The following is a 24,394-nucleotide window of genomic DNA, read 5'->3' on the forward strand; positions in this document are numbered from 1 at the left end:
ATATTCATGACAATCAAGCAATAGTTGCATAAATAACAAACAAATATAAAAGCATCAATGTCTAACCAATACAAATGTAAATGACAAACCAATATATATGCAAATTATTAATCAATATATGCATATGTCAAACTAATATGTATGTGAAGAAAATTAATATACATGACAATCAAACCAATGGATGCACCAATAACAAACCAATGTATACATAAATGACAAACCAATATATACGTGAATGATAAACTAATCAATGTGTCAATGACAAACCAATACATACACATATCAAACCAATATATTTGTACACTCCATGTAATTTTTTTCCTAAAATTAAAACCCCATACATTGGTGTGCTAACGCAGTCTTCTTGCACAATCAATTGAACTCCTTTTGCTTGATTTTGTTTTGAAATACATCAATTTTCCTTTAGTTCTGTTGCTCTGTTCTGAGGAACACTTTGGTTTGTTTCCATGCCCTGAAATGTCAAAATTAGTACAGCTGCATTGCAGATCAACAGACAATTAATTGCATTGATTCCATCCTAGCATTATATCATGTTTTTTGATTTTAAAGAGCATAAACTTTTTTTATGTACATACTCTGATCTAACTAACGGAATGAGGAACAACAGCTGTGAAACTTGACAGCTGTTCTGGGCACCTGCTTCCTGGAGGCTGTGGCAACGATGGTCTGCGCATCGATCACAAATGACTGTGCCTGGATTCTCTGTTGATGAAGTGAGTCAACTCCAGTAATCCACTACCAAACCTCTTGTGACCTCATCATCATCATCCAGAAGCTCTGCATGGCCGAGGCAACTTCAGTCCATCATAGAGTGGCTGCTCTCCCCTGTCACCTAAATCACTCCAGCCTCCATGTGGGGATCATACTGCTGTCTGCCTACTCCAGGCCTCCCTGGGAAGGTAAAGTCTTCTTTCCATATATTAAATTGAATTGGTGAGCCATTTCATGACAGATATAAAAAGAAAGTAACTAAATATATATATTCTATATTTATATATTATTTCCCTTAGAATATCTCATTTTTAGATTAAAGTTTTGCCCTTTTGACAAACATTGAAACCACACCGGACACTTTATTTGTTATAAACCACAGAGGGATCTCTGCATTAATAAAAGATGACAGGATGTCTGCTTAAAAACTGCCCACAGAAAAAAGCATAAGAAATATGTTTTGTGTCACTGTATAAAAATGTGTTCCGTTCAGATTAAAATATTGCATACTTACAGTATTCATTTTCATTTCATTTTCCATTTTCATCAAGAAAGTTCTGTCAGGGGAGGTTGCACAGAAACACAGAGTCACAGAGTCCAAAATATGTGAAAAGGGCAGGTGTTCATTTACAGCTGTGAGCAAGGCTGCTGATTTATGAAGACATTTACAGTGAAAAGGGTATTACAAAAAAGAAAATGTATAAATATTTACTACAAAACAAAAACACATTGTGGATAGATGACAGAAGAATTCAAAGGTTGCAGGGCCAGGAACCACTGTGTACCATTGTGTGCATTAGTATCCCAGTTCAGTGCCATCTAAACTAAACTAAAATAGTCTTTGCCTGCCCAGGAGACAATATTCTTGGATGGCTGCTACTTTCCACTGATTACTTGAGGCTTCACGTTCCCTCAGTTGATGGGAGCCCCAGATAGTCTTCCTTTTAATTTGTACTTCCAGGTGTCCCATAATGCCCCATGCCCAGCAGTCAGTCAGGTTTTACGATTCATCTGCATGACTAAGTTGTCAAAGTAGGCAGTAGCATATTGGTGAAGGGCCACAATACCCGATCCATAAGCATCTCAAATGCAGCCAAATGGAAAAATGTGTTAATGGTTTAACATCTCAGGTGTAGGCAGTCTTAGGTTGGGCCTCTTGGCAGAGGAGGGCCTGCCAATAGTCCTTGATGCAATGTATTCACAAGCCACACTCCCTCCATAAATACCAGATATGCATCAAGCATGGATACCTTGTTTAGCTCGGAAAAATCATTCCAAACCCAGATGATTACATTTAGCTTGGGAATCAATGCAATCAGGGTGGATCATTGACTATTTGATTATTCTGTAACCTTCATTTCAACCATTGTGCATGCCTCGTTTTTGATAGCCTTCTACCCGGCTTCGTACACTCGAAAAGGACAAAAACTGACCATCTTCCAACGGTGGACATGATGTTGGATCAGGTCGGCATAGCCCAGCTTAGAAGGAAACACACTGTGGTTCCTGTGCACTACCTCCTTCACTTTCTGCCATTGACAGTGACTGAAGTCTGGGCCCAGGGCAATGACCTCCATTCCTCTTCAGAACTGACTAGGGAGCCAGAGAGAACACACAAGCCTTTGCAAATATAAAATCTCTTCAGCAGTTGTATATGATATGTGCTGTGAAAGCCACCAGGAACAGGAGAGTGTGGTATCATGTGAAGAGTGCCAAAGACAGTGGGTGCAAGTTTCATAGCAGGGAGACACAGTGAGAAGTAGTGAGGGAGATATCACCATTATCTCCTGAGTCTGTCCTTAAGTCATTTCCTTTTGTGTGCATCCTTGATCATAAAGCGAGTGAAATTATGACCTTAGATTGTGAATGTGGTTGGCAAGGCTCATTTGTTTTCTGTATGCCTATATGTACAGTAGCATTATTGCTCGCTAGCTTTAGCATTCCTCATTCCTCATTCCTCATTTCTCTATTTACAGACTGTGCTGAGTGTCTACACTGCTGTTTGGATTCTTCAATAAGAAAAATCCTCCTGTTCCTTGTGTTTTCATTGACACCCTAGTGTGAGTGCTATCTACAGTACATGCATCCTAGCCAGCAACCATCCTCATCACTACTTCACAGTATGTCCGTTTCCCAGGCTTCCAGACACAGTCATTCACAGGGCCCACCTTCTTCACTACCTTCCCACAATGCCAAGATTTGCACATGGTAGTGGTACCAAAATCAGTACGTGCTGAACTATCTCGAACACAATCCCCCCCCCCCCAGTTGCACACTTACTGCTGTGCTTTCTCGGCCTGTTTCATGTGTTTCCTGACAGTAGACCAGAGGGTGATTATTCTCTCTCGCATCTTTATTACATGACTATTGAGACTCAAGTGTGGGCTAGGTTATTCCTCCCCTGCTTAGCCAAGTCAAATAGGCCCCTTGGCTACCTGCTATAAAGAAGCTCAAAAGGAGAAGACCCTGTATCGGCACCTCCAAAATGGCTAATATAAACTAGAGTAATATCTGGCCTCAGTTTCACCTATTCACCTGAGACTTCAAGGTTTGATAAGCTTTTCTGCTAACCCATCAGTTTGTGCATGATATACTGAGCTACAAATTTGATTTGCCTGGAGGAGTCGATATAGATCTTTCATGATGGTGAGTATGAATAGCAGCCCACTCCCTGGTAATCCAAGAGGCCACAGAGGGCAGTGTGTGTGTGTGTGTGTGTGTGCATGTGTGAGCACAGTGGTACATTTATTTTTCTTTAAGCTGATGGTTTTTACTGCTATCCTTAACTGAGGAGTTTCTTTCAACCTGGAAATCATATCAGTCATTCAAACTCTATCAAGTTCAACACACGTACTGTAACAAAGGAAGATTCACACAGTATTCAGAGGTCATTGCACAGATATTACACAAAGTACAGGAAGTAGGAAAGATATAGAAAAAATTAATGAATGAGTCTCACCGTATATCGGAAGAAATGATTCATGTTAAAACTGCTCTGCCCTTTAGCCAGTGATGCCTAATGGGACATGTCACAGAAAAAAAAAGCTTCATGAAAAATTAGTTCTTCAGGTAATAAGAAATCTGAAAAGTCTCCTTGAATAGTGAGGAAAATAAAAATTAAAAAATTATTAAACCAGTCATGAAAACACTCATTCTTACTTTATAGGGCCCTAGTAATTAAGGAAAACCTGATACTGAGGATCTGTTCTGTCTAATCTAGTTTTTCAGTTTAAAGTTTTAATTACATTTTTAAGAGGCATGTAAGATATTCTTTGCCTGCAGGGTCAGGCTCTGATGTGCGAAATCAATTAACATGAATGTAGAACATTTAAGGGATGTGTAATGAAAGGAGTGGAGGGTGGGGGGTGGGGGGGGGGCTTTAAGTGACAGAAGTGCACATTTAAGCTCCTCACATGGGTGTCTCCCAATGCTCACAACAGTTCCTGTTTAAATTGTCAGTACATTCAATAGTTCCAGACATTATGTGAGTGTGTTAGAACATTAACGGGATTGAATTTAACATAAAGTTGCAGAACATCACCTTTAAATCGATCAAAGGGGAGAAGAGCGGGTAGACTTTTATAACCACCAATCTAGCAGAGGTTACGTTCCCAGCCCCACAACATGCCCATGAGACTTGTACTGTTGCAGAATATACGAACAGTTCAAAATGAACATCCTGTTCAATAGGTAGAACATTCCTAATGTAACATTGATTGTATTAGCCATGTGAAAATATCCAGAAGATCAAATGTCACAAATAATTCTATAGGTTTTCTGGGGGGCAATAAAATATTTCTCTTTGTTCACTATTATTACACTGAAGTACTCTGACAAAGGTATGTGAGTTATGTGAGAATGAGACTCCAGAAAGGTAATCTGCTACTAGAATTTTTCATAATAATTGGGAGGATATGTCTACAAGAGCTGCACATTCATTCTTTGTGTCATGGAATTATTCTTTGGAGCAACACTTGCTTTCTCATAACATATAAGCTGATCTACCTTTCATAACTAAGGACCTAAAGACTTACTGTACCGTTCTTTACATCGCCTGCCTTTCCAATGATATCTGTGTGGTGTGTTGTCACTGAGAAAGTCAAGAAAATAACTGAACAAATGTCAAGAAATAAACCTCTTTTTCATTGTGTGTGCGTGCGTGCGTGTGTGTGTGGGTGTGTGCGTTGAAGATCATTTGAATTATTAAGATATTCCCTGACAAATTACTTTGCAAAGTCCTCTAAGATGAAGAAGGAACAGTGATTTGGTTATCAGGGTTATACTGCTCATTAATTATGGGTTTTACCAGAAAGAAAAATAAATAAATAAACAGGGTCCCCTGCAGCAACATGTGAACACCAGAGCATATGAATTGTCATATCAGAGCGCTTGCACCTCTGAACTGCGTTTAAGCAGTAGGCTTCATTGAGCCAGTGATCTCCCAGGAAATGCATCAGAATTTCCAATATTTAATTAATGCTGTACAGAGGCCCCGCAGCTCTTATCATTTAGGTGTTTAATGGCATTAAAAGGGGTGGTGCAATGATTTTAGTGAGCCCATCAGCCACCCTGTGGAGCAATAGGCATCTTTGTCATCCTCACCATTTAGACTAATTCAAATAGACAGCCATGAGAGCAAGCCAATCTTGTATGAATTTGCTGGGAAATTGGAACATGGTTATCCAAGGGCTTATATAGCAAGACACCATCTCATCCATCCTGTCATAGCACATTGGGTTTATTTTGATTTCCAGATCGATTAAAATCCACTTATTCCCTCAAAAGTACTTCAGGTTATAGTCACAGGCATGTATTGATTAGCTTGTCTCAAATTCCTTGTTGTGTTCAAAGTACCCAACAAGCATATTATGCTTATTCCATTATAGAGGGTAGAAACTCATAGACTTAATTAGGAACAGCCTGATATTGAGTGTTCGTATATAGTTGCATTGTCAGGATGATGCAGATGTTGCTGGAGCTAATTTGTTTACAGATAAATTTTGATGAATTATCTCTTGAGACCTGTGTTTCATTTAGTTCTGCAGTAGGGATAGATTGCAGGGATTTTGCAATATAAACCAGAGGTACCCATGGGCAAAAACCAGCCCCATTCTTCAAAACAGTATCTTTTTAAAAATGGCATCACACATTTTCAACTTAAAACTTAAAACAGTGTATGAATTAGACTGATACCTTTTTTTTTTGTTCTTAATGACCAATTTTTGTTCTTGTTGTGCTAAATTTGTGCCCAAACAGGACCCGAGACCTTTCGCTTTTTGGATTGACTGCATTCCAGGAACGATCTGTTGTGGATCTGGCATCTCTGCTAGGGGAAGAAGAAATATAGAAATAAAAATGACAGTCGGAGGTGCCCCTGGACCTCTGAGATGCTTCAGTCAGCACCCTCACACAGACACTTCGAGATTTAGATTTAGAGATCATGCGCTGCAGGCCACATGTTAATTACCTCTGAGCTGCACACTCACTTTGTTAATGTGAATCGGAACAGTTGAGGAATTTGTTACACCATCAATATTAATACAAACAAACATAATTATTATGCACTGTTTTATGGATCAAGCAGAGCAAACCAAAAGCAAACCGTTATGTGTACAAATTTATCTGGCTGCATGCACCCAGAATTTCTACCAGTTAATCAATGAACAACATGCCCTTAAATCACATTTAAGTTGCCAATTAAGGCTTTTATCCTCCTTTGACAAAAATAATAATAAAATAAACTTACAAGGTCATCTGATAGTTGAGAAGCTCATCTGTGAGCTAAAACAAAGATGGATAGTGCTAACTTATGAATATTCATAGTATTGGGACCTCTTTTCTTGCCTTGAAGAATGAGTCAATCCTCTAGAAAATACTTTTTAAATATTCACTCATAAATAGTAAAATTGAACCAATTACTGTTGTCATATGGGGCTTATTTGGAAAAGTGTGTTTGCTTAATGCATACTTTCAATTTTAATTCAGGAATTTAATGATTATTATTAACACTAATACTTTAAAATATTTTCATGAACAAATTAAATAGCAGTCAATGAATGTCCTACTTCATTAAATAGATTGGAGTTTATTGAGTCATTTTCACTCCACATATGGTTCTTGTTTGGGTAGCAGCAGATGGAATAATTTGTCTTTTGGCATAGCACATCTGGTGACACTTCTGCTGCCCAAAGAAAGCAACTGACTCACTACATTAAAAACCCAAACATCCCAACTACAGCATGAAGACGAGGATGCTTTAATGTGCTTTTACATTTTTTTGAATAACGTAACAACTGTACCTTTTAAATGACAAGCCATTGCCCATAACACAATCTGTCTTGTACTGAGTAGGATATTAATTTAAATCATTAATGCAGCTTTTTAGTATTTATGATGTGCTCATTGTATAACGTTTTCACAGTACAGAATTGTGCATTACAGAATTAAGACTGAATCATATAAATAAGATAAGGTAAGACAGACTTTATTAATCCCCAGGTGGGGAAATTTGGCTGTTACAGCAGCAGATAAAAACAACATATCCCACATAGACATAAAAGACATAAAAAGTGCTTGTAGTAATTTGCTTTAAAAAATAAAGATGAAAAGAAAGATATATGTTAAGCAGTTCTCTCTTTGGATGTTGATAATTTAAAACTGATAACTTGCCACCCTTCCTGATATCAGATACCATAGGCCCTCCTTGCTTTGTGGCAGTTGAAGAGTTGCCACCTTTAATCAGGGGGATCGATCTGTGTACGTCAAATCCTTTCATCGTATGCTGCCCCAGATACAGAATGCATATAAAAAACATCTATTAACCCTTTAAGGAAAATAAGGAGTCTTCCTGAGGGTACAAAAAATAGAATAATAATTACACAGACATGCTGTTTAACAGACAACCACCCCTTTCAACATGAACATATCTTAACTGGTATGAAGAAAGCTGCCATAGGTCTATAGATATTTTGTTTGTAACTCAGAATGATAGAATTAAAAAAATTATATCATTCTACCAAAAAAAAAAAAAATCTTCATGGCCACAAGCAGAGGCTGAGTGCTGTAGCTTAGACAGCACTATTTAGAGTATGGTCCATACCTATGTCTGCAGCAGCATAAGGCAGTTGTGTTCACCCTGTGGGGTACATTGAGTTAAATTTTCCAAAGTTCCTTTGGTGCACTGCATAATCACTTCACAATGACTCACCAGGGGCACTCAGGTTACCAGCTGTCATACTATAAGTGAGTGCCTCTCCCAATACAGGCGCTAGTATCTCTCCTCCAGAAGGCCTGTAGTGTGTAGAAGAGGCTGAGGCTTACGGGCAAGTTTATCCAAAGAGTGCTCATGTTCAGGACAAGAGGCACCTTGTGATTTTGATTATGTAGAGAAATTCGGTAATACGTTCTTCTCCACTCCAATGAGTAAAGCAGATTTGGATCACAGTGTCACACAGGGGACAGTTTCAAAACCAGAATGTAAAGTATCTCCTCGAATGAAAGCATGCCGTCTGTGAGTGATTGAGTGAATTCTAATGCAGAGTAAGGATCTGAGTGAGCAGTGGGGTTTATGCACTGTCCCTTTCCCTACAGTCAAATCCACTCACATCCTCCTCCAACATTACAAACTGCCAGGAAATCAGTAATAATCACATCATTCAAGTCTAAGACAAACTCAGTCTCTCTTAAGAAAATGTCTGTGCTGTGGTGCTTTCTTGTGTTCTTTCTTGGGAGCATTCATAATGCTCCACAGGCTATTTCTTCACACGAGTGTGATAAATTCCTACAGTGTTCCTATGTTGTATGTATACGGATAACTGTCTTAATTGAAAACAATTTTGCGTGAAACTGGCTGTATTCTACGCACCATTGAAAAAAGCGTTTTCAAAATCTCCATTCAATATCCTGAATATGAATATGACAGCATATAGCAGACTCATCAGGTAAAATGTTTCATGGTGAATCTCTTGACCATGCCAGCATTGACTGGCTAAGAGTTATGTGAGGCGCTGCACAATAGACTATAGTGCCATCAAGGGAGGGAAGGACGATTTGAATTACACATTTCCCCTGACTCATCACAGGAGTTACTGGACTTGATTACTCAATCATGTGGCTTTCCTGCAGCCAGCCTGTGACAGTTTCTTATGAAGAGCAATGCTCCAACACAATTCATCTGGCATTCTGCCAAGTGAAAAGAGGCAGTGGCTGGCAGAACAAAACTTTGAAGACATGGGTGCCAGTCACTGCTCAATTAATCGACTATTGTCATAGCAGCAAGGGGATGGGCCTACAAATAAACCTGGGCATTTTAAACAAGGGGGGGGGGGGAGAGAGAGAAGATAAATAATTATTAGTTTACAAAAATACATGCAAAAATATCTGTGGATGCACAGCACACTGAAAGCATTTTGTAGACACCTGAAGTTCAATGGAAATGCATTCTGAGGTACTTAAAATCATACTAACTCTGTGATGTGTGAAAATGCATGAGGTTTCCCACAGAACACAGGCAAGTCAAAATTGGCAGGACACATTTCTGATCCAATAGTCCAGAGATGTCAAACTCCAGTACTGGAGGGCCACAGTGTCTGTTGATTTTCAGTGTTTCAGCACAAGTGATTAATTTAAGTCACTGATTGCCTAAAGAGTCCACAAACCTGGTTATCAATGCTTTATTCGCCTGCTGATTGAAAGGAAATCACAAATACCTGCAGGATTGATACCTCTGCACTAGTCTTTTTGTGTAATGCATTGGCTCCCCCTAGTGGTAGAAAGAACCCTGGGTTTTAAAAAAATGATTTCAGTTTCCAGAACTGCTAAATAAATCATGCTTCCATAAACAAGCCATCCAAAGGCTAAGTCATATGATTTTAGGCCTGCATAAATAGTTATACTCATTATTATTATGAACAATTTGTACATATAAGTGAGTATATTCAAAGCACAGTGTAAAACATAAGCGCCATTTTATCTAGAGGCCAGCAGAGGTATTCAGACCTTTGCAGGGCTTCAGGTTTCCACATTGTGTTGTCTCAGAACTTAAAAACATTTTAATAGGAATAAATTATTCAGATCCACACAGCCTGTGGGGCAAACCTAAATTACTTTAGCTGTAAACAACTGCACATTCTTTCTGTGTATCAGAAAAATAAATTAAATGAGCAAATTCAAATCAATAGGAGGTGAGGTACAGATTGAATCAGGCTGTACCTGGGTAAGAACAAAACTGGCTAGGGAAACTACTGTGCGACCAATGGCGAATATGAAAGAACTCCACAAGTTCAATGGCTTGGAAAGAGAGGAAAACATGTTCATGATCCAACAATATCCAGGTCCCTCCACAAAATAGGCCTGTATAACAGAGGCAAGAAGGAAGCTATTCTTGGAAGAAACTTTTATATGAAAACATTTCAAATCCCATATTGGGCTTGCAATTAAGCATTTAAGTGAGGGTTTGTGTTCAGATGAGATATATTTGAAATGTATTAACTGAAATGCAAAGCATTGTGTCTGGTGCAAAGCCAACAGTGGCAGGCCAGATTTGTGGAATGACCTGACAGAGGGACTCCTTGAGGGACCAGATGTATTTCATTTATCTAAAACATGATTATTATTGAACACAGAAACCATTCAACTAATGTGGTAAAAAAAAAAAGTTTTGCAGCTGAAGTAATCTAGGTTTTCCAGAGAAAAGTCTGAATATATATGCAGTCTTGACTTATATTAAATTAATTCATTTTCTATAAATACTCATTGATATTCTAAAAGGGTTATGACTTTGAGCTCTTGGGCAAAAATGGAGGTCTGAAAACCACTGCACTTGAATAGCTCCCATTTTCATGGTATATGGTCTTCAAAAATATATTTGTACAAAATAAATAAATAAATGAAAATCTTAATATCCTCACCAGTCTACTTTGAAAGGACAAGCATTGGTTGATAGGTGTATCTGAAATTTCCCGTTGAGAGTTTTCAATGATTTTGAGCAGCAGACTGTGAAGGAGCTACTTCGCTGTCTGTGCGCTGTGAATGTAAGTACAGGGAAAAGCAAAATGCTCCCCTCGGTTTTATGAAAGGAACTACTGTGCGGGGCTGAATGAAACACATCGTATGTGTTGTGTACTGTACAGGAAGTAGCACAGTTCCATCCATGGTGTTTCAGACTCAAAACATGTGAGTGCATGTGTGTGTGTGTGTATGTGTGTGTGTGTGTGTGCGTGTTTTACACTCGGGCCTTATATAATGTACTGTGTGCACCAGTTAATAAACAGATTATTTGGTTGTGTTTATACCTTAGCTGACGTTTATTCAGATCTCAGAATGCACAGCCATTAACCGAACGAGAATAATTACACAAATAATTACTTTCTGTATTCTGTAGCCATACTGTAGCTCCATCTAGATTATTTTCCACAGTTACCTACTGTAAATACTCCAGCAAAGGAGGGCTATGTCACTGTGTTTGTATAATTCACAAAGTATTGTAAGAGACAGATTAAGTGCATAAACAGCTGACTTTGTCAGGATTATATTATTGCTGACAGAATTTTAAAAATCACAGTGCACCACAGATGAGGCAACAAGGCAGCTGGAAGACAGCTCATGAACCAGATTGCCAATTAGTGGCTGGCAAGCTTCCACAAAGAGCACCACTTGAAGTTAAGTTTTCCTTTTTAATTCTACATTTCCCATCACAGTGTTCTAGTGTGTCCCTCATCTAATTTAGTACATTTTCAACAATGTAGGCATTCTTTCTGGCCCCATTCAAGTGCTACATTTAGCATAATGAATTTAAATCAATAACAAAGCAGACAATAATGAAACAGTAACCATACTTTCAGAAAACAAGAAAATGACTACATACATATTCCAACTGCATTTGTTCTCATCAGACGCCATTTTCACGAACTTCAAAACTTCCCCGTGAACATTTCATTTTAACAGAATTATGAATCTGCTGCCTTATTTTGCTCAGAATATCTGCCACAACCATTCACAGCCCAGAAATGCACAAATAGGAACAGATTAGGGTTGCTTCATTGGAAACAATCTTTATTCTCATTTGTGACTGTGACTGTGACTGTGATTCCAGGAAGATGGAATTAGAACAGAAGCATACAAATATAAAACAGTTCCTACCGATGATGCATCACAGCTTGATGCCTGGGTAGCTAGGAACACCCCGATCAGAAGACTCATCATAAACAGTCATACAGTCTTGTATTTCCCACTGTTATTTTACAATTTCAGCTATTTTAGTAGTATAAACACCCTTTTGTGTGCAGGGTATTTACAGCCCAATGAGAAAAGCTTTTATTTTACCTTGCACATGCATTTTATATCTGCTGTTATGAGAGTTGCCTAGCAAGTAATACTAGAAGTGGTTCAGCCATGTTAATTTGTGTTGCTTTAATAAGGATCGTAGCTTCAGTATTATAATTAAAGAGTGGTTTGTGTACTGTTTAATCTGCCTGATATTGAGGCTGTAGTCTCTAAGATAAGATGTACGCAAGTAATTTTGTGTCTGGGTCTGTAGGTGGGGAAAAATCTTCATTGGATTCTTTATTTATTTATTTTTTGGTATAAGCTTCGAAGCAAAGATTTAGGTCAGTTTATAAATAAAGACTTGATTGCCTCCACTGAAAATTACAGCTTACAAAAAATATTTACATTTTTTAAGCACTTTCCATCTTATTAAGCATTCATAAGCTTATTATCTCATGTTGCCCTCATTAAGAATTATAAAGCTCCACACATTTATTTCATTGTCTATTTGCAGAACACTTTCATTTAGCATCCTCTCATCTGGTTCAATGGTTCACACAGCTGTGTCATCTGTATACCAGTGAAAAAAGTCCTTGAAAATAAGTCAAAGAATATGGCACTTTCCTCATTCTGGAAAAACAGTTTTAAGCTTCTTCCTCAGAAAGAAAGTCTAACTGTACCTGAAATACAATCCCTTGCCATGACACCCAACAAAATCATACCTCTAAACAGGTTTATTTCCACCATAAACAAGGGAGGTGCACTGTAATTTAAATCCAGCCAGAATGTTGGGGGAGGTGTAAATTATGGTGCACAGTTACACAACTTTTCAGTACTCTGCTTCAAATAATGGTCTTTTCACTGGGGTCTAGAATCTATTCGCCAGCACGGCTGTAATATCAAAGGTGTCTCATGGGCAAGAGCAAAATAACAGCGCATGCATGCCCCACCAATTCTCGATTACATTAGGAATAAAAAGCAAACACACACATACCATTGTTTAAAAACTTTAATAAATTGACAAATAGAAATGCCAAGCCATACACCATGCAGCAAGCTGTAGTCTTTTTTTTTTTTTTGCTTCTATTCGGTTTTCTTGGAGTGAACATAACGCACATGTTAAGCATTAAATAATACTGAAATAAATAGTTGCAAAATTTACACTGTCACAAGTTCAAATGATAATGCAAGAGACGGATCTATCCATTTTCAGTCCGAAAAAAATGTAAGAAATACACACCCATGACCAGTAAACATTCCCAATTCCAGTCCATGCAAAGAAGAATCTCCTGCATTTTCTCAATGTCCAACTGGCATCACGTCCTCTCGTCAAGGATGAATACTGTAACATCTTACAAAAAGCATTTGCGATCAGTTAATTCAGGACACTAGTTTTCTTTGATGTCACCACTATAGTACAGCAAGAACCATGGTGCTTTTTCATGAAGCATCTTCAGTTATTTAGAAGAAAAAATACAGTTTCCTTTCTCTAAAGAACATATGGGATAAGTGGGTCCCACAAGGTGTAAAATACCTTATCAATGAAGCCAATACTGTAATGTAACAAAACATACATGATCCATAAATATTCTTATGTCTCACACTCCAGCTATGAAAATATTTCCCTTGCTTAAGAAAGAGCTACATTTAAATTGTTAAAGAAATGAAATTTGTACAAAAAAATAACAAGTATTTTTTTTTTTTTTTTTTAAAGTAAAGTAAAATAATTGGCATGTAAACATATTTTCCCCTCTAGAAAAGGCACTGTTACTACCTAGTGGGTACGACAGTGCTACGACTCCTTGCTGTTGTCTGTGCCGTGTGCATCTAGCCTTGAGGGTGTGTTGGGCTGAAGACACTATCATTCATTTCTTTCACACCATGTACACCCACAAGACCTGGCCTCAATTTTCACATCACACTGCGCCCCCCGTCTCCCTCCCCCCACCACAGCACGGCACAGTGCTGACGAAAATAGACCCGCACCAGTCAGCTAGTCGTCTCCTCACTTCCCTTCTCACCCTCCCTCTCTTCCTGAGCTCAACAGAATACTGACACATTGCGACAACAGCTCATTAGCTTCTTCGGTTATACTTCTTAAACAATTTCTATGAGTTTTCACTTGAACATTAAGGGTTTCTGTGCAAAAAGCAGAGGTGTAATGGATTTTAGAACAAGCTAATGCTATGGCTGTTCTGCAACAATGGCGATGTTATGCCCCCCCAAAAACATTTGCATTTTGATTCACCGAATATGAAATATGAATCACTTATCTAATCACCAAATAAAGTTAAAAAAATTTCAGCAACTGTTAGCCTATAATTTGCAGTGAACAATTTAATTGCCTGGTAGTAGTGACATCTTATTTTCTCTTCACATCTACTCCAAAAACTGGATGTCACCATTGACAATCCATTGCATGTCCTTCAAAGCCAGCTGAGAGCTATGAATGCTATGACCCTATTGTCTCAAAAACACTACAAATTCAGCACTTTTTAAATCACAAATTCAGCCACAAAGTCCAAAAATAATCAATTTTCCAAAAAATATAACCGCCATTTAAGGGGAGGAGTCATTGTTTTTCTCTGGCTTTTTTTTTTGGAATACAAGTTTAACAAGACCAGGTCAAAACCTAGTATATGGCTGGACCTCTCCAGCCGACCAATGGTGTAACTTCATCACTCACTCAGTCACAGACATTTGTGTTTGTAGGGGTGGCCCCGCTGTTGCGGTCCAGCCAAAAATGTAAAGAAATCTGATAAAACTACCAAAATTCATGTCCCAAAAGTTTCCTTCAACAATTTCTGATGGATGAATAAATGGACTGCAAACGCACATCATTCAGTTAGAATTACACACCTGAGGAAGGCCCACAAAAGTCTATTGTAGTCTTCGGTTATATAAGGATGAGATTTTATTTTCCTTTGTATCAGTCAATCTAATGCCACTGCAGACAATGTCTTATTGAAATGTGTCATGTGACAAGACCTGTCATCCTACACCCTATAGGAAATAAAACACTGAAATGTGAAGTAAATGAAATGCCACCATTACATATGACTCAGACCTGACTGTGGTAGGAAATGTCTTCTGTAAGGAAAACGCTCATTTCAGTACATTTGATTTTTCTGAATGGCAGTTCCAGTCCATCCATAAAAGCGCAGGCAAATGAGTCAGTGACCAAGCTGACCGGCTCCATCTTTGAAGATAAAAGGTGGGCAATATGACCCAGACTCAGGGGCACCACCACAGAGCACTCCAGGGGGATACTGTGCTGAAATTAATTCTCTGTTTGGTTGGCACCAATCATTTCTTTGATCTTCAAAGCCAAAACATCTGAAGAACTGAATTAAAAAATGAAAACAGTCATCTTTTCTCAAACCACTGAACACCGTTAGCCAAATACCAGGTATTTCACTGCACAGCCTAATGTAGACACTTCTCCATTTTTGCTTCTGCTTCACTGGTCAAATAAAAGCAAGCAAATGATGAAAAACTCTTACGCTCCTATTAAATATTGTCTATGTTTCAGCACAGCAATGGCTTCAGTAATACAATTGCACTAATGATAAAAAGGAATTTGAATGTAATGGGAAAACACGTTTTGTGTTTCTCAAATGAGTTAATTAGTAATCTTTTCAACACTGGTGAATGTCTTCCTTACAGTCGCAGTGCAAAATGGGGTCCATCACACATAGGCTATATACTGGACTGCAGTATATACAGATCAAAGACATCGAATATTTCAATTAGAAGTCGGAAAGAGACCATATATGGACATATCAAGGTTTACTGTACGTGTCATATCTAGACATTTAAGACACTTCAAGTTTATACTTTGCAACATGACCCTTTCCTGAATACTTCATAGTTAAAATTTCCAAAGACTAGACTAATTGGCTGGTTCAGAACAAATTGTCATAATATACATTTTTAAGGCACATATCAGGTTAAAACTCCAAATGAAGAGTTCCATTAACCATGATGTAAAAGCTAACAAGCCAAATTATGCAATTGTTTACCCAAATATGACCCTATTATTAATCCATCACAAGCAAAATACATCTGCATTTAAGGTAGAGATATCTGCTGCCTGACAGTTCCGTGAGAATACAGACAATTAAAAATGGTCAAATGTGTGACATCAATTACAGGACTGCAGAAAATCATGAAGATTATCAGTATGTTACTATTTTCTTTACTCTTTCTTTACACCGACCACTAAGCAGCCTGCCAAATCACGGTTGCCTAACAACCAGGAATATACCTATTTTATTCCATAAATAAAGATACAGTAAGTACTGTCTTAGCAATATAATGAAATGGGACGTTTCCCCCCCCAAATACAGCATTACAATTCCTGGTACTGTGTGCATTTGGCCCCAAACCTAATATACATGACGCGCGACACCAAACAACCACAATAAGGACAACCCTTGCTCGGTATAATGAACATTTTCAGTACAGACGGTCATATTTTAGAGCTGATAACTAGCTATTTCTGTGACAATGGTACAGATAGTTCACGTAATCATAATACACAATTGTAACATTAACACATTTTAAACATTATTCTTGATGAAATGAAAAGTGCAACAAAACTTGTAATTCTTCATATGAAATGCCCAATTACTGCGTTTTTAATCAAAACGTACAGCAATCATATTAAAAATGTCTCCATGTTCTGTAGGCCACGTAACATTACACTGACTGAAATTCTTTCCCCGGTGTGAATGTCATGGTCACACTACAGATCCTGTTCATCACTGAATACTGGCTTATACCTCATTTATGAGGTTATATTAGTTTTATGCAAGTTTTCACAACAGTCCAAATTTGCCTGCTGCTAATAGGCAAAGTACATGCTGAGGATGTTAAAAAACCAATCTCCACCAAATTCACACGACAACAATTTTAAATGCCCTGGTACAAATCACTGGATGAGTATTGGACTGTAATCATGTGCATTAAGGCTCACTTACCTCAAGGTGGTTAGTGTGCACCGAATGCATATTTTAAAGAAAAGACAATTAATGGTTTTCATTTAAACTAAATTAATTTCTAAAAAAATCACACGAGAAGAAAACGTATTTAGACGCACGTTCACTCATGTAACAGCTTTTCAGGCTTAGAATATCCAAAAAGTTTGAAGTCAGCCTCATAAAGCTTGTACAGCTTTCTTCTCAATTCATAGGGGATTTTGGCAAACCAATCCTGCTCCCAGCTGCTAACTGTTCTATTGCGGCTGCTGGCAGGGAACTGGACAATATTATCCACCCGAAGAATACGGAGCAAGTGTTCTGCGTCCTCGTCCAAGGTCTCCAACTTCCCCACAAAGTCATAATTGACTTGGCAGGGATGACACAGGCGATACACCTGGCGCCAGTGTTCATTGAAGGGCATCTCTTTTTCAGTCTGGGAATCTAATAAATACTGGACAAAGTGTGAGAAAGAAGGGCGAATCCCGGCCGCAAAAGCATCGACCACCGAGGCAGGGGGGTCGGAGTAATTGCCGTACCTTTTCAGCATGATGACGGCAAACCTCTTGTAGAACTCTTCGTTCTCCTGCTCAAACTTGTTCCGGTACGCAGAAATCAGCCGGACAAAGGGGTCCCTGACAAACAGAAATTTGGTGTATTTTTTCAGCTTGATCTTCATGAGGTGTCGAGAGAACTTTCCGTATCGCTTCCAGAACTTGTTGAAGGTAAAATGGAGGCTGCTGTTGTGGATGTGCTCTTGCGGAATGTCCAGCGGGTCCTGGTAGGGAGCGCCATCGACCAAGAGGCTCTCGCTCAGCATGATCATGATGCGCTTCCAGTTTGTGCAGGCTACCTTTGGCACGTAGCAGTAAATGATCCCGTGCCGGTCGTCCACGATCAGGTGGTCCAGGTCCTTGTTGGGGATGTCATCGAACGTCCTGTTCTTTCCCAGGAAGTCGAGGGTGCTGTTTGTGCAGAGGTCGTGGATCAGCTGCTTCCTGTCTTCCTGCCTCTGCCTCAGTTCCGCAGAGATGGGAGTCAGGTGAATCTTCCACTCCCGCCTCGGAACAAATTTCTCCTCCGGCTTCCCTGCCTCCCCAGACTGGTTGTGCAAGGCTTCCGGGGCACCGTCCTCCTTCGCTTGCTGACTGGGCTCAACGGTGCCCTCCAGGAACTGGTTGATAAACGCATCGATGTCTGAGAGGAAGGAGTTACCCTTGTCATCGTATGCTTTATGCTTAGAGGCAGAGTGACTTTGAGCGGGAAGGTGGGAGAGGTGAGGTCCGGACACAGTGGTGTGCAGGTAAAAATGTGTGGCTCCAACGTCATCCCAATATATTATAATCAGCAGGATCATAAACAGGGACCCGAGGATTAAAAAAATGCGAAAAAGTCTTGACTTTCCCATTTTACACGAGCTGAGAACTTTCCATTCTTATCTTTGATCCATGGCACCACCATCTCCACATGGGGAGAGCATTGTTCCAGTGAGCAGGCCCTGGATTAAACATAAAACAAACTGAAATCAATGTCACAGCTACGGGTTTCCACAGTAACAGAGAGAAGAGACAGCATACACTATCAATCTTAGAGGCCATTTCTATCCAACAACTTTGCAGAGAGAAATGCAGGAGGACATTTTCAAGAAAAAGGGTTGAAACACTGCTGTACTCAAAAGATTATGAACGATAATATCAGGGTCATATCAGTATCTGCCGATAAAGGCTTAAAATCAATTTATTAGCATCAGATGGTTTAAGATTATGGTTGACATGATGATGCATGTCCCCCCGAGAGGTCCCATTTGATGCAGCACTAATGCTGTAAATTTAAGTGAAAACATCACACTCAAAAAGTAGCCTAATCGGTCATCTGAGCCTGCAATTGTTTTTAATTTTACAGACTCTGTAGTTCTTTACATAATAATAAAGAAGCAAGTGGAAATATTTGTCAGACACATAAATCTTGTTAAATTTTTTTCTCCATAAATTGTAATTTGTACTCATCTAGCCTACTTCTTCCATGCACGTGAAAACTTGGCTGCAGTTAGCATTTGCGCTGTAATGTAAAACATTTTGGAGGCATTGCACCACCCAAATATTGGTTATTGACATAGACACTTTCCCCAGAATTGCCATATCATGCAACAGTGGGTATAAGATACATGACCCTATGACCCTGGGTATAAGTGAAACAAATGCTTCTTCATATTTCTGAATGAATTCATTCAGGTTATTTTCGGTATTTAGTTATTTAGCAAGGTATTCCATATGTATGTGTTAGGTTTCTTAAGGGGCAGTCACAGAAAATGCAGACTTAAGTAGGTCAAAGGCTTGTGAAATAGGAGAACCCAGCTTTACATTTATTGAGGAGCCAGGTAGACAGAACAAAACTTTCTTTTCCACTATATGTAAGCTGACATTTATATTATAACCCCTGAATGGAAAATATATCAGCAAAACATGAGCCCACTTCCAGCTGTGAGTAAACCTGCATTCAACCTCATGACTCAGGCTGCTCTTGTTGCACTCTTAATTATGATGAAGATTAAAGTGTAAAGTTTCCGTTCCAAACTACTGAAGCAAGGAAAGCATTACATTTAATTGGGCTCTTTGTTGTACCTTTTCTATTACGCGACATTTAACAGTTGTTTTCATAATGATAATCTGACTAGTGGAACAATAATCTCTCTTTCTACAGTAGCACAACAGTGTCAATGACTTCATCTTAATAAAACTTTTAGTCAAACTGCCATTCCTTGATGCTGGGTAAACAGAGTTCTACTGTGACTGAACAAAACCAACAGCAGGACAGTGAGAACCGAATCCGGGATTATGTTCAGAAGTATGTGCTATACATGCGAGGGAGGAATAACTAATGAAAGCATCATACAGGCCCATCCCAGGACTCTCAAACTCCAGCCCTGGAGTGCTGCACTGTCTGCACGTTTCTGTGGTTTCCTTTTAGACAGCAGCCAAAATTAGGCCTTGGAAACAAGGTGGGTGGACTCTAGCCAATCAATGACTTAAATTAAGCACTTAAGCACTTAACACACCGAAAACCAGTAGACACCGCAGTCCTCCAAGATCTCAGCTGGAGATTTCCAATATATACATCGAGCCAATTAGTACTCAATTCACAAGTGGCTGAATAAAAGCTTTTTAATGACACTTAAGGGCCAATTAACGTCAAGCACATAGATTATGGGAATAAAGTTTCACTCGTGTCTATTATATAATATTTCTTCAAATGAATACATTTAATCTTATTTTCATTTGGAACCATTTCCTATGGTACTTGCAACCGGAGACTACTGGAAATTGCATATTCTATGCATGAAACGTAACTTCATGCACAGAATAAAAAAGCCTTAAGATTAGAGTTTGAGAAGGTTAATATGCTTAATTAATATGCTTTTCCAAGTACTCTCAAAACCATCAACGAAAACATGGTAAACACTGCAAACTGCCAAAAGTACTTGAGAAAATCCAGAGGTTGAGACAGTGAGATTCCCATCAGTCCATCAAATATCACAATATGTGTAAGCACATGGCTGAATGCCACTTTTGTCAGTGTCCTTCAGAGACCTTTGCCTGGAAATATATGATAGAAATGGAAATATATGATAACTAATTCAGAGATGTACTCAATTGTAGCGAAGTATTTTACTTAAATGAAAGATCAATTTTAACATTTACATTTTTCATTCTAAACTTTTAACAGATGATATGGCCTAAATAGTATTATGCTGAAAAATATATTGATAGGAATGCACTGTAGATTAAAATAGCATTTTTCTTTTAGATATAAGGATGTTCTTCATTAATATTCTCATTCATGACAGGTTATTGGTCATTTCTGTTTTCTAATCTTCTCAAAAATCATAAAAGTGGTACAAAACCTTGATGCTGTAAAGCAGTCAAATATTAAATAAATTCAATTCCCAGTGTTATATCACAGAAGGCTGAATTGAAGTCCCTATTGGTTATTTTAAACTGATTTGAAACTGCATATATCAGAGGGAAGTGCACATTACATAATATAAGATTTTTAGATAAACATCACTTAACATTTGTTTTTTATTGTTTCATTTTTGGCTGGGCCAGCCCTACAATTTCTAAAATACAATTCAATGATAATAGATGGGAAAAGCCAGGATGGAGGGGGTCCAGTAAGTTTAACAGAGCTCCTGCAGTATTCAGCATAGAAAAACTAACAATGCTCTGTCTAACAGAAAAGTACACCAGTGGTTCTACTTCACAATGCAGTTTTACCTTTTCATAAAGTACCACAGAATAATTACACGTTTGGTCATTTTAATTAGAAGGGCCATTTCAAACTAGACCAAAAGGCTGGCAAACATACTGGAAAAATGAATGTTTCTTCATTCTCTTGAAGCTCTTGAAGGATTGAGCACAGGAATTATATTAAATGAGACAAATCAAATCTCCTGTTATGACCCACTTAAATGTCCCCCTTCACTCCTTAAATATACTGGTACAGGAAAACACTGTACGTTTATGTCCCTGACACACTTGCCGCAAATTATACTTGTTAGATGTTAACAATGAATTTATAAGATGTGCATGTATTTATAGAAATGTCTGTGTATAAAAAGACATGATGACCACAGTCTGTATTCGGTGAGGTGAAGAGTTATACTGCTTTGACCAATTTAAACTAATTTATGTGCCTCCTTCAACTCTTAGTAACCACAGCTAGTAAAACAAAGTCTAAAACCCTCGCCTCTACATAATTTTTATGGATGCAGCAAATATCCTATCGAAAATGTAATCTAGGGAAGTGAGTTTTGTAAAAAATATATATATATATATATTCTGAAAAGGAAAATAACATTAAGGGATCTATAACCGTAATAATAATGTTCACAATAAGAATTATAGGCAATCGTAGCCTAAATGTTATTTTATAGCTCTGTCGTTAAGTCTTTATTATGATAACAATGATGATAACGACGTCATCATTATCAACAACAAAAACCACTGTAATAAATAGACAAATATCAGTGGTTTAGTAGTATAACTAGAAGTGAACTATTCTTGCCATTAAATGTACAAAGATTAGCCTATAGGTTAGGTTAAAAATCAAAGAATTGTCAAACGCAACGAGTCGTACCTTTCGCGTTCGAAGATGTATATATTCGCAATTCGAATTATAATTTCAATTAGCCTATAGCAATTGCTACTTTAAGTCAGTGAAATATGTTCGATTTGTGAAATATCTACAGCCGTAGTGTCCAGTAGTCTCTGTATTGTAGCCTAATAGGCTATTCACATGGTTTCCAAACTATTTCCTTGTTATATCTCGAAAGCAAGTAAATTACGCCGTTTACGTCACGACAGTAGAGATACCGCTAACTCAGACACCGTTAATAACCGCCCAGATGAAACGGCATATACTTTTGACTCTACAAAACACAATGTAACTAGATACAGTTCGAGTTCTCTGCGTCTGTTCCCTTAAACACCATTAAAATACCAATCCGCCTTTCCCAAGTGATAGTACCCTACATATTTCATTCCTCGCCTAACACCGGTGATATTATAATAATCTGTAATGATATAATAATTTGTAATATTTAAGTTTCCGTTCTCGACATCTAAGCACTTCATTACGAAATTGTGCACCCTGTCTGGTAGGCTACTGATGAATCCAGGACTGCTTTTTCTTGGCTCGAGTCCTTTCGGTGAAAGGCATACACTAGCTGCAGCTGTAGCTGTTTTTCCTGTGTTTAGCCTTTACCGGGTCAGTATCTTCAAATATGGCTAGCTGGTTGCAAGTGGTGATGCGCTTTCAGAAACCTTGTTATGATTATCTCGAATAAATTCTAACGTACAAGCAAATGCTCAACTCTCATTCTATCCATATAGGTTTACCTCCGTTTCAGGGATGCCTGCTATCTTCACCGTTGAAGGTGTCGCCAGCAATGGTTGAGCGGACGGATGTGTGAGCTTACTGCCACACAACCCCGGGGAAGGTATTGGGAGCAAGCTCGCGAGACTTGCCTCATTTCCTTCTCTGCACTTGCTTGCTACTTGAAAGTAGTGGAGAGCAAATAGCCTGGAGGTACACGTATTGCAGTTTAGGGTTTAGCGCGAGGCGTTACAAGTGATGCGTTTATCTGATTAAGTAACTGCTGAACCTAGTATTTTCCATATCGAATATATCGAAAGCGAAACGCTTTCAGTCGTTTGTGTGATTAGAGTTCATTTGCGGAGATGTACAACGACTAAACTCTGCTTTTGCCTTTTATTTGAAACGCTGCTCTTAATGAACCTGCTCATCTAAGCTAACAATGTAGTATTTTTCCAGTCCCTTCATATTTTTATTTTATTTCGGGTATTACGTGGATATATAGGCTATTTCTTGCTGTGACGATATTCTAGAGCAATGTATTCTGGTAAATAGGCTACACAGGCGCCATTGTCCCAGGGTAATGAAAGTAATTGGATCAATTAAGACATGCGATGGATGGAACTAGGCTACCCAGTAAACATATGGCACGTTAGGAATGCCGTTTACCAATGTTGCTCTAAAACCGGTTTAAAAACCACACAAGGATGTGGATATATCCAGAATAAGTACATTTTGTGAAATCACAAAAGTTAATTAACAGGTTAATTTTACAGTAACAATGTTGACTTGCTACCAGAAACGTAGTGTGTAGCATGTATTTTTAATTCTTTGCTCTCATGAGATGCAGTATACCTTAACTGGCAGATTTTTGTTCAGCCCAAGAGTACACCATTGGAGAGCCACACTTGCATGAACTTTTAGCCAGACAACTCCACCATACTGCCATGTCAAGAACAGAAGTTTATTTATTAGATGTAACTGGTGCAATGTAACGCATTGTCATATAGTACTGCTGAAGATATTTGGTTAGCAGCGGTGAAATACACCTTTTCGGCACAATTTTACTTGAATGAGCAAAACACAAGATTTTTTTCTGAGAGAAAAATGTTTTATTATCCAAAAAATAATTGTACGCATTTGTAAATTACACTTTTGTCCATGATAAATTGTAAATACAGAAAGGAGAAGTTTTCTCTAGTATAACTAGAATTCTGTACAACACAAAATTTCTAGGCCCTGCACAAGGCCCCTCCCATCTCCAAGCACTAAATCTCCCAAGAGGTTAGAAATATTGCATGTACGTGTCTCTGTGTGTTTTCTTTCTCTCAGTCTCTTATAGATTTCTAGAAGTCCAAACTGGTGAGCTTGGCCTTCCTGCTTATCCTCTCCCCTGCCATCCTACCAGGGAGGAACCAGCTACGACACCATGCTGGCCAGGACTCTGAAAGCAACTGATAGATAAAGACTGAACAATTATTTGTGATTTACAGTAAAACTAAGAGGTCACCGTGTGTTTATGCAGTATTCATTCTGTATGACTA

At 38.4% G+C, this 24,394-nt stretch overlaps 1 protein-coding gene and 1 long non-coding RNA gene across 2 annotated transcripts; one reads left to right on the top strand and one right to left on the bottom strand.

Moving 5' to 3' along the window:
- The first annotated feature begins 355 nt into the window (after positions 1-355).
- Positions 356-6,485, top strand: LOC135248193 (uncharacterized). The gene is made up of 3 exons (XR_010328383.1): positions 356-920; positions 2,709-2,792; positions 5,989-6,485. It is a non-coding gene; the product is annotated as an uncharacterized LOC135248193 (long non-coding RNA).
- A 6,503-nt stretch (positions 6,486-12,988) lies between these two features.
- On the bottom strand, positions 12,989-23,238 carry LOC135248191 (carbohydrate sulfotransferase 12-like). The gene is made up of 2 exons (XM_064322528.1): positions 22,874-23,238; positions 12,989-18,474 (listed from the first exon to the last, which is right to left on the bottom strand). The coding sequence occupies exon 2, from the start codon at positions 18,382-18,384 to the stop codon at positions 17,101-17,103; it is 1,284 nt and encodes a 427-aa protein (XP_064178598.1). The 5' UTR covers positions 18,385-18,474; positions 22,874-23,238; the 3' UTR covers positions 12,989-17,100.
- Between the last annotated feature and the right edge of the window lie 1,156 nt (positions 23,239-24,394).

The sequence above is a fragment of the Anguilla rostrata genome, chromosome 2, assembly GCF_018555375.3.
Source record: "Anguilla rostrata isolate EN2019 chromosome 2, ASM1855537v3, whole genome shotgun sequence".
In the NCBI taxonomy this organism is placed as follows: domain Eukaryota; kingdom Metazoa; phylum Chordata; class Actinopteri; order Anguilliformes; family Anguillidae; genus Anguilla; species Anguilla rostrata.